The 11,329-nt window shown below is 59.0% G+C and overlaps 1 protein-coding gene across 1 annotated transcript; it reads right to left on the bottom strand.

Moving 5' to 3' along the window:
* Positions 1–6,878: 6,878 nt before the first annotated feature.
* On the bottom strand, positions 6,879–11,267 carry Fgf8 (fibroblast growth factor 8). The gene is made up of 3 exons (XM_010626502.1): positions 11,054–11,267; positions 8,211–8,317; positions 6,879–7,422 (listed from the first exon to the last, which is right to left on the bottom strand). Exons 1-3 carry the CDS (start codon positions 11,265–11,267, stop codon positions 7,132–7,134), a joined length of 612 nt encoding a protein of 203 aa, XP_010624804.1. The 3' UTR covers positions 6,879–7,131.
* Between the last annotated feature and the right edge of the window lie 62 nt (positions 11,268–11,329).

Raw genomic sequence — 11,329 nt, 5'->3', positions numbered from 1 at the left:
TGGAGTTCCTCCGGGAGTCATCAGGTGGTTCTTGTGCCAACCTGGGTGCACAGGGCACCACTCGGTGGCTCAACTCCTCCCCCACAGTCGCCACCTCTGACAGGAACTGTTTTCAGGGTGCTCAATGGGCATCTTATGAACTTATGCAAGCCAATCCTGACCGCTGTAAGGCGGAGCATGGCCCCCGTGTTGCAGGGGAGAACAGAGGCATAGACAGGAGTATGATTCAGCAGGTGTGCCAGAATGAAGGGACACAGGCTGCCTCCAGGGCCCAGGCTCCAGCTCATACTGAATCAGAATCTCTCCTTGCACAGCACCAAGGCCAGGGGCCTTGTGTCAGGGCCAAGTCCATGAGGGCGGAAGTCCCCTCTCCACCCTGTCCCCTGCCTGTGGAGATCAGATGGGAGGAATGAGGACTAATCGGCCTCCTGGTGAGCACGGAGGAGGGGGAGAGAGGGTCCCTGCAAGCTGCTGACACCTGCAGGGAAAAGTAAAACACCTGAGGGTAAGTTGTTTGCCTGGAGAGGTTCTGTGGAGGGAGAGAGGCAGGTGAGTCCTGTGTGACCCTAATGGCCTGTGCCCGTGTCTGAGTGAAGAAAGCCCTGGGGCTTTCTGTGGAAGGCGGGCACGAGTGGGCTGGCCTCCAGGTTTTAACCTGCTTCTGTGGCTTTACTTTCGTCCTCGTCGCCCCTTGGTCTGGTTTGAGCTCAGCTTGCGGGCTGGCTCCCACAGCTGCCCACCCTACTGACTGGGTGAGGCACAGAAGGCTGTCCCCAGCCCCAGCCTGCACACCCGTGCACTCCCACCTCCCCACGCTCCTGGGCAGACACCACTGGCTTAGGCTCCGCCCAACCTCACATTTTAAAGTTGGGTTTTCAGTGCTGGGAATCAACCCCAGGGCCTTGACCATGCTAGAGAAAGGCTCTTCCACTGAGGTACACCCCATCTTTTTTTGGGGGGGGGGTCTTGCTAAGTTTCCAGAGCTGGCCTTAAACTTGTGATCTTCCTGCTGCAGCCTTCTGGGTAGCTGGCATTATAAGCCTGTGCCTCCACACCCAGCTAAACCTCGGGCTTTCTTAGCCTTGTGGTCTCAGCCCATTCTGCCGTTCAAATTTTACTCCGAGCCCCAGCTCCCAATTTCACCTCCCTTCAGAGCATCCCTGGATGCCCGCACCCTTCCCAGAACCCTGTCCATGGCCCCCAGGAGGGTCTGGCCTGGCTTAAGAGAAGTGGCTGGGACTTGGGCCTGAGGAAGAGCAGTCACCCAGCCCGTTGCTGCGAACCCAGCCTGCTCCATCAGGACCGGGACCTGGTGGCTCCTGTGTGGCACTTCTCCCACTGTGAATGTTTTATGAGTCTGCTCTTTACTGCTGAGGGCCAGTGCCGTGGGGGTGGGGTGCTCAGAAAACCCAGGGCTGGTGGGGGGTGAGCGGGAAGGGTCGGCCCAGGTGGGCCAGGTGTGAGTGTGGGATTTCTTCTGGAAGGAAGAATTCAGGGCACTTGGCTCATCACACTGAAGCAACGAGTCTGGGGGTGGAGCACCAGAGCAGAGCCCTTGCCTTGAGCACTGGGGCCTTGGGATCCACCCCCACGAACAGTTGAGCCAACTGAGTCCCATACTAGAACAGGGAGGAGTCGGGCAGTGGAGGTTTGGGGACAGGATGGTCAGGAGAGACTGCTTGTGGCAGAGGGACGCCTGGAACTTGGCGGTAACCTGAAAAGTCCCTGGCCAGTCTCCAGAGAGCTGCTCCGGTCTCCTAGCAGCCAGCTGCTCCACCACTCCCATGCCTGGGTCCAGGTGCCCCCTACCCACCTGCCTCTGCCCCGTGCTCCTGCTTCCACTCTGCACAGCTAAGGAAGGGCAAGAAAGCAAATCCCCCCACCTGACCCAGGGCCTCCAGCTTCCCTCGCTCTTGCACGAGGGGCTGACAGAGGGGCCGGGCCGCAGGACACAGCTGAGCCTTGCTCACTGTGCCACTGGGGACAAGGTGGCGTGGAGGCCTGCCCAGACCAACGGTTACTTCCTGGGGGCGAGAGATCCAGGTGGAGAAGGGGCAACCAGAGGGCTCCTGTGGGCACCACCCTCAGAGGAACACAGGACGCAGGGTCCCCCCGGAGCTCCTGCCGGCTCCCATGTGTCCCGCTCCCACCCACTCCCAGCCCTGCTGGCCCTGGCTCTTAATTCCCCTCCACTCTCTCTTTTGAGTCCCCCCCGGTTGCTATGGAAACCCAGTGGCGGCAAAGGAAGTAGAACTGGGGGGCGGTTCTGGGATGTCCAGCCTAACAGGCCCGACTTCCACGTCCACTTGTGCGCCACTGGGAGACGTGGGCTGCAGCCTGGGGAAGTGGACCTCGGTGCCTTTAGCAATGAAGCGCTGGGAGAGGTGCCCGTCTCCCTGGATACGGAGTGCCCATCCTGTGCCCGCCTCTCTACTGACTTTGCCCCTTGACTATGTGGGTGAGCATTCACTGGATACCCACGAAGTGCCAGGCCGGCACAGACTATCTCTCGGTGAGTGAGGCATACACAATTCCTGCTCGCTTGGGAAGTAGGGAATGGCAGAGCAGAAGCCAGTAAATAAATTAAAACTGAGAGAACAGGGGGCAGTGGCAGAGGGACAGAAGGTGGCAGAGATGCAGGAAGCTGCCAGGGTGAGAGGCCTGGAGGAGACCCTGCAGCCTGCAGAGGTTGAGGGTGTCACAGTAGTCGCACTTTGAAAACTGGCTCCTGAGTGCAGAGGGGACGGCAGGGTGAGAGGACGCAGGGCATCCTGGCTGATGGCACATGTGGAGGGCGACGCAGCTGTAAGTGGGCACAGGGGTGGCACCACAGAGACGCAGGGGTCAGTGCAGCCAGCGGGACGCATCAGGCGCTGCACGAGACCCCGTTCTGTGCCTCCCTCAAGGACCTGAGATGGCCGCTGGGTGAGGGACAGAGATGCGGGTGGCAGCGGACGCGCTCTCCAGCCCCTTACGGCTGCTGGCCCTCAGACGGGTCTTTCTCCTCCCTCACCCACCCTTCCTCCCTCCCCGTGGCCTGCAGTTCTGCCCCTGCCTTTCTTTGTTTGTTTGGGTTGCTTTGTTTCGTGTTTGTGCTGGGGATTGAGCCCAGGGCCTTTGCACTAAGCTATATCCCCAACACTTTAACAAAGAAACGTATTTTTTGCTTTGAGATTGGGTCTTGCTAAGTGACTGAGTGGCCAGGCTGGGCTCTAACATGTGGTCCTCTGGCCTCGGCCTCCCGGGGCGCTGGAGTACAGGCCTGTGCCACCGCTTCCTCTGCCTTCTCCATGTTGACCTCTGGAGCACACCCAGGCCCAGGCCTAGATCTCCCCTTGTCTCCAGCCGCTCCTGAGGAAAGGCCTCAGTCACTGGGCTCCGAATCCATGCTCGGCTCGCCCTGCCACGTTCCCACCCTCTCGTCACCCTACCGTGGCTGCTGCTCATCACCTCCCTGGGGTACTTAGCCCACTGCTGCCCAGACTCCTCCCCTCAGCACCTCCATTCTCCCATGTGCCCCCAGAAGAGTTCCTAGACTCCTTTCTTTCCCACATAAGCCATGCCCAAATCCAGCAACAAACCGTCATCACCACTTGCCAAAAATGTTCACAATTCCAACCTCTTCTCACTGTTCCAGTCTACTCCTTTTCTTTGTTTTGTTTTGTTTTGTTTTGTTTTGAGACAGGGTCTCACAATGTAGTTCAGGCTGGCTTTCAATTCACCATGTAGTCTAGGCTGGCCTCAAACTTGTAGCGATCCTCCTGCCTCAGCCTCCTGAGGGCTGGGATTACAGGTATAATCCTGGAACACCAGGCCTGGCTCCCAAACACTTTTACAGTTCACGTAATTCCTCACCCAGCTCCCCTCACCCCACCCCATGTCTGTTCTCAGATTAAAGCTTCCCTCATTCAGCATTGCTCTGGCCGAGTCCACAGTGGGCCACTATTCCCCGAGAGGCACAGCCGCAGTCTTCTCTGGGCCGCTGTGATTGCCCGCGCCACCCTGCCAGCGCTGCCCCCACTTCATCTGTGCCCTCCTCCCCTCTGTCCACTCCAGCCATGCCACCCTCTCCCTCGGGGCCCAGCCTTGCTCCTGCAGACCCTCTGTGGGCTGCACTCAGGCTCCCCCAAGCTCTGCTCTGACCTCAATGAGACCAGGCAGACCGCCATCACCCTCTGCGTCCACTGCTCTCTGGACTGGTGCCCATCCCATCCTTGTGACCTGTTGGGAAGGTGAGCTTCTTAATAATGGGGCTTTGGCTCTCATTTTCTTATTTCTGCCCAGAACACAGCTTGGCACATAATAGGCACTCGAAGATTTATTGAATGAAATAGTGTGAAACCTTCAGTCCTTTGGCAGCAGCCTGGGCATCCAGATGGAAGCTGACTCCCAGCACCGGCTTTAACCCTCATTCACCCATCCTGGGACTCCCGGCCCACGGGTGTCCACTGGGGGAGGGCAGCCCTGACTCGCCTCACAGTTGTAGAGTCCAGAATGATGCCAGCCGTGGCCTCAGCCACTTCCTCGTGGCCCAGTGTAGTAGGGAGGCGGGCACTGCTGCCGCTGCAGTAGAAAGGGAGAAAAATCTGTCTTGCTTCCAGCCGAGACGAGCTGGGCCTTTGCTGGCTTTGAAATGACAAGCATGGTCTGGTTAGGACTTGGCAGGGCACTGGGAGCCCTGCCTGCTGGGTGGGACAAGCAGAGGGCTGGCACAGGCCTGGTCCCCATGGGTCCCCTGTGTCCCAGGAGAGCATCATGAGGAGCAGGCTGTCAGAAGAGGATGTAGAGGAAGGTGGCTGGGGGCTTCTGCCAGTACAGAGCCCGCACACAGCCTGCAGGGCCTGAATCAGTGTCCGCACAGATCTCAGTGGCCATGGGCCCATGAGGCCAGCAGCCTCAGGACAGAGTGGCCGTCCTTCTGGCTGAGGACAGCACATCCTCCCCTTGCTATGTCCTAGGCCTTGCTACAGCTTCATGCTCGTTTTCCCCAAAATAAATGGGCCAAGCATATTGGGCCAGCAATAATCCCTTGAAATCAGTTGTTATCACAGTTAACAACCAGTTTGGCTTCAGTTCAGGCTGTTAACTATCAAACCACTAAGTGCCGGTAATGATTGATTCTTGGCCAGTTGCAGCTTGAGTGGGCTGTAAAACTCCATTAGCGAGGGCTCCGGAGGCAGCAAGGCAAAGATAAACAAGTTGGTGGGTGCTCCAGCCTAGCTGTCCCCTGCCCTCAGCTCCCCTGGGTCCCTGGCCTGGCTCTAAGGGCCTCGTGGGCCCAGCCCCACCCTCCTGTCCACCTGTCCCCGCCTGACCCAGGCCTCCCTGGCCCCGCTGGACACAGCTTCGGTCCTGCGCATGGCTCCCCTGTCTCCCCAGATACCAAGGCAGAGTGAGACTCAACCCAGCATCCTGGGGATCAGGCACCCAGCTGGACTGGAGGTCTCCCTTCAGCCTCACCAGTGGCCAGCCTCAGCCCAGCCCTGCCCCACTCTGTGGCCGGGATCACAGGCGGAGAGCCTGACATTCCACCCCACCCTAGATGCCCTCCTACCCTGTGGCTTCCCCCAGGAATTGCTCTCAAACAAATGAAATGTGGGTAATTACGGGCTGGGGGCTGGACAGGCGACTGCAGATGAAAGCGTTTCCTGGACATCTCTTCATTTGCATGGCATCAGAAGCTGCTCAGCAGGTGTGACTTTTCCCACAGTGAGACCCCAGCTCCTCGCACAATAAAGCCAGGCTGCTCACCCAGAATTAATTAAAGGGGGAGGGGAGCAGAGGAGAAGGCACCAAGGGCTGGGGGAGCTGGAAGAGATGTCGAGAGCCCCCACACCCCTATTTCTGTTGCACCGGGACAACCCACTCCCTTCAGAGCCCCTCAGCCCTCCTACAGCCCACGAGAGGGGAGTGGAAAAGCCCAAGGCATCCCCAAGCTCCCCACCCACAGCTTTCCAGACCCCGGGGACTGCTGTGCATTCAAAGGCTGAGCCTGCACCCTGGGCTGCCCTGTGCCAGGGAGGATCGGAAGACAACCTCGTGCTTTAGACGCGAACATATCACTTCAGCCAACCACCACCATGCCAGAGCTGCTCGAAGCCTCTCCCTTCCTGCAAATCTGTCTTTCCTGGCAGCTCCTCCTCGAAATGCAGCCGCTGCCGCCGCCACCCTGGGCCCTGGCTGGCACCTAGAGACCGGCTCCTCCTTGAGATTGGAGCTCCTGCCTAGAGCTCTGCGCCCCGACCTCCCCTCCCGAATGAGCCCTCGTGCCTCATCACCAGGCACCCCAACCTGGGCAGTCCCCTCGACATGGCACCATCCGGGCCCTGGCAGCTGCTCTCGTTTTCTGAAGCCTGATTCTCAGACTGAACCAGTTCTGCACCTCTCACGAAGGCCCAGCACAGAGAGGGGCTCTTCCTTAAAGACCGAGTCCAGAGCTGGGCTCCTGGGACTGGCCTGGCACTTCCGGCGAGGCACTGGGGGAAGAGCTGCGTGGCTTCTGTGGAGGGCCGTCTGCGAGCGTCCAGGACCAGGGCGGAGCCTCCTTGGCCCCTTTCCTGCTCTGTCCTCCCAGGAAAGCCCTCCAGTGACAGTGACAGGGGCAGCTGACAGGTAGGGGTCCCTGGTCAGGCTGGGGGGATGCCACAGTCAGCTGGCCTGACCTGTTGTGCCCCGCACACTGCCAAGCACCCTGGGCAGCATGGGTGTGTGTGTGTGCGTGTGCGTGACCCCATCTGGTAGGACTCACTGTCCAACTCACATTTCTTTAAATAAGTTAAATATTTCAATCACTTGATGACAACCAGTAGCAACCACCTGCATGGCCCCCGTCCCTAAGAACTGACCCACCCACTGTGCCTGCTGCAACTGGCCCCCAGGCACCTTGATCAGACCACGGCGCTGGCTCCCACCCTGGGCGCCCAGGCCCATGACCGGCATCCTTCAAGCTAAGAACACAGACACCACAGCCAGTGGAATACAAAAATAGATCCTCTCTTTTGTTAAAAAACAGCGACGACAAAAAAAAAAAGCAATAAAACCCAACAGCAAATGATATGGACAACTAGAACTCGGGCGCCCCCGCCCCTTCTGCCCTCGGTTGGCATCCCTCTCCCGCTGGGGACAGGACGTCTACCGAGGCTCAGGAGCCCAAGTCCTCTGGCTGCCTCGCAGGCTGCGTGTGAAGGACGGGTAGTTGAGGAACTCGAAGCGCAGGCTCTGCTCGGTGGTGTGGTGGCCGCGGGGCAGCCGCTTCATGAAGTGCACCTCTCGCTGGTGCTGCCTCGTCTTGGAGCCCTTGCGGGGCCGGCCCTTGCGGGTGAAGGCCATGTACCAACCCTCGTACTTGGCGTTCTGCAGGGCTGTGTAGTTGTTCTCCAGCACGATCTCCGTGAACACACAGTCCTTGCCCTTGCCGCTGCTCTGCAGGTAGGGCAGACGCAGTTAGGGAGCCCGCACAGGAGGCAGCTGGCCAGCGCCCAACAGCAGGTACACACCCAGCAGAGGGCGAGGGCGCCGGCCCGGCCACACCCCTGCCCAGGCACCCGCTCTCTAATCCCTCACAACCTGCAGCCCACCCGGCGATTTCCTGTCCTTCTGGGCAGCAGTGACACATGGCCGGGCCCGGGCACAGTGCGCAGTGCGGATGAGGCGCCGAGCTGGCCCATCTGGCCTGCTGCCCACCAGCCTGGCCGGGTCTGCTGCCCCTCCTGCCCCTGGCCCCTCAGGACTCTGCTCCCCTCCCGCAGCCGCCCTGTGGGGGAGGGGAGGCCCAGGAGGACACTGAGTCCCAAGCCCCTGGAGCCGGGACGCGAGTGCTCGAGGCCAGAGAGGAGCCGTGACTAATAGGGCCATTCCAGAGCGCGGCGGAGGGGCTGGGCCTGCGGCTTACTGAACATTCCAAATACTGGTACCATGTAATTGGACATAATAGCAAAGCAATTTGGCGATTTGTTAAAAAGATATATGGAATTTACCACCCCCCAGCCCCTGTCCTAGCCTTCCGTTTTTGTCTTCCTTCCTAGCTTTCCGGCTCTCCTGCCTGTCCTTCTCCCATACCCACCCCCACCTGTCGGGGAACCCAAGGGGCCGCACCTCTGCACACTGCCTGAGCTCAGCACCCAGGAGGTCCTGGGGGAGCTCGGCCGGCCTAGGTTGCCCGGGCTCTGAGCCCCCTCACTTCTACTTCTGCTTCCGCTTCCAAACCTCACCTTGGCGATGAGCTTCCCCTTCTTGTTCATGCAAATATAGAGACCTGTCTCAGCCCCACGGACTCGAACCCGGCTCCCAAAGGTATCTGTCTCCACGATGAGCTTTGCTGTCAGGGAAGGTGTGGGGTGGTCACTGGGAGGTGCCTGACCCCGCCACTCCGCTCCTGTCCCCAGGACGGGTCACAACCCAGTGGCAGCCACTCCAAGGGCCCGCATGCAGGATTCCAGCCCGAGCGCGATGTGCTCACTGTGCAGCTCGGGACTGAGGCCATGCTGCTTTTCTGGGCTGCAGACCCACACTGGGCTTACAGAGGGCATGGGCAAGATCACATTCACAAGGTGAATTCCACGGAAGGGTGCTGGGGCCATCAAACGGAGGAAGCTGAATCCATATTCCTCCTGCCCTCTTCAGATCAGACAGGGATAACTTCTATGTTGAGGCTCTCAAGAAAATTCAGTCTGGTCAGAGTTCCGCAGCTAATCAAGAGTCCCTGATGGTCCTTCCCCCTCTAGGAGTCTGACATGCATGTATATCACAGGTCATGAAATTCCGGGTGCAGCGGCCACCTGCAGTCCCAAGGCCAAAGGTACAGCATCCCCTGACCTAGCTCACGCCCCGGTCAGCAGGACCGCTCTCCCCACACACAACTCAAAGCTGCTTTTGGGAACCCCAGATGTCAGCTGTCCCCAGGATCCAGGCCTCGGCGTCCAGCATCAGTCCAGCTCTCTTCTCTGTCAGCCTCCAGCCCAGCCAGATTCCTCAAACACCGTCACCACCACCACAACTGTGGTGAGAAGAGAAACCCTCCTTTCCCACCTCCACGCCTTAGACTTGCCCTGTCTGGGGAGCTGTCCCAGGCACCTTTCCGTGCTCTCAGAGGCATCCTGGGAAGACAGCAAGGGCCATCCGGCTCAGGGACAGAGCACCGAGCCCCCTTCCTGACCTCCAGGCAGCAGTCCAGACTTTTCCCTCCTTGAGAAAGCAGTTCTGGGAGGCACCCTGGGCCAACACCTGGAGCTTTTCTGTCCCTGAACCAATCCCAGGGGTGGGAAACAGAGGCCAGCAAGGCAGCCCTCACGGCTCTGCCTGTGACAATCTGTCCTCCTCACACGGGTGTGGAGCCTAGCCCAAGGCCAAGTCCCCAGCCCGGCCCAGCCATTGCCCCCTCATGCCCACCTCCCCTTTGGGCCCAGGCTGCTCACCTCACTCTGGTCTGCCTGCCAGAGTGGCTGGCTTTTTGGGGGGCTCAGAAAGTGCAGCTGGAGAGGGGGAAGAGGAGCCCACCCTGAAGGTTCTGGCCAAAAGGGGCAGACAGGGATAAAGTGGGCGACTGGTTGCTTCCTGAGCCCATAGGGGACGGATCAGGACATCTTCACTGTTCTCCCAGACTCCTCTGGCCTTGGCCCAACACCCTGGGTCTCAGTTCTTGGGGCCTGTAGCTCTGACCCCTGGCTTGCAGGTCGGGGAAGCCTCTCCTAGATGCAAGGAGACAGACACATTTCCAGCAGATCTCTGATGTCTGCAGTGCAATCCTCCTGCCTCTCCTTCCCTACCCAAAATCCAAGGGTCCTGGGTCATGTGCTCCAATTGGGTAAACCCTGGAGGGGCCAGCTTCGTGCCCTTGCTTGGAAGCTGAGAAAGGAGCAAGCAGCCACTTTGGAGGGGCAAGGGACAAAGGGGCGGCGGGCCCTGTTCTGCCAGCCCAGTGGGGGGCTTGGCCACCAGGCCGGCGGCCCCCACCCCCACCCAGAGAGCCCAACTCTCCTTCCCAATGGGTCTGGGGACCTGGGGCCGCAGTTTACAGTGGCTTTCCCGACCAAGCTTTTGCAAAGCTTAACATTTTCAAACCTATTCTTCCACCCCAGTGACAGATTTATCCCAGGAAAATTATGTCTCCTCCTCCAGCTTTGAGGGAAGTCAGCTACGTCGATGCAGAAAAAATGCAGTGAGACATACTCGATCCCCCAAACTGGCTTGGGAAGAGGAGAAAGCATTCAGGAAATGTTAAAAAAGGTGAAAGTAAGAAGAGTTTTAATCGCTCTGCCAGACGCGGGGGTCTCTCCAGAGATTCATAGAGAACAATCCTGAACCTCTTTTTTAACATTTACAGACTCGCAACTCCTTTCAAACTCCACATCTGAAAAAAAGCTGGTGCTTTTTCTGTTTTATATAATTCTTCATTTTTCTTCTTAGCTCTTAAAATGCCTCACCTTTTTATTACATTTTAATAGAGTCTTCCCCTCTCCTTTCATGCTTGTTTAACTTGGTCATTATTTAAAGGTTTTTAAACTCACAATAATCGCTCTCTAAAAACACCAGCCTCCTAGAAGGCTTGCTTTCCTCTTGGTACATCTAGGACTCTGGAAATTGGCCCCGTTTCAAGGCAGAAATATTGAATGTTTTAGAAATCAATCAGTCCTCGGCCCCTCTGCCCAAAGTAGCCCCGTTTCTCACCACCCCACGGGGAGCCCCCGCCCCGCCTGCCCCTGCCTGGGGCTGGTCTGGGGTCCAGGGCAGCGGGAGGCCCGGTCGTCCCGCCCCAGGTGGAACTGACCCTTCCGATCAAAGCACATAGGACCTCGGGCTCCTCTGCCAAGGTGGGGGATCTCTCCTGGCCCCTTCCCACTCTCCCTTTGTGGGCCTCTTCTTGCAAGAGCTTCCCTTAAACCCGGCCCCCCCTTGAAGCCCCTGCCTCCACCTGCAGCTGAGGGCGGGGATAAGAGACTCCCGGAGCCAGCCCTCGGCTGGGCAGGGACGGAGGCACCTGTGGGCCTGTCTTCCCCAGCTGACTCTCCGGACACCGAGCTGCTCTCACTCGAGGGCCCTGAGCCGGCGCCCTTACCGAAGGGGTCCCCGTCCTCCGCCATGGCGTTGATGCGCTTGTTGGCCAGGACCTGCACGTGCTTCCCGCTGGTGCGGCTGTAGAGCTGGTAGGTCCGGACGAGGCGGCGGCTGAGCTGATCCGTCACCAGGCTCTGCTCCCTCACATGCTGTGTAAAATTAGGTGAGGACTGAACAGTTACCTTTAGGAAATCGAAAAATACACAACACGCCATTATAATGCTACTCCGCCCAGGGCCGAGGGGCGCAGCCCGCCCCCGCCCGGGAGTCGCACGCC

Source organism: Fukomys damarensis, unplaced genomic scaffold, assembly GCF_012274545.1.
Source record: "Fukomys damarensis isolate Sample0158 unplaced genomic scaffold, DMR_v1.0_HiC HiC_scaffold_8, whole genome shotgun sequence".
In the NCBI taxonomy this organism is placed as follows: domain Eukaryota; kingdom Metazoa; phylum Chordata; class Mammalia; order Rodentia; family Bathyergidae; genus Fukomys; species Fukomys damarensis.
This window is presented reverse-complemented; position numbering and strand designations above follow the sequence as displayed.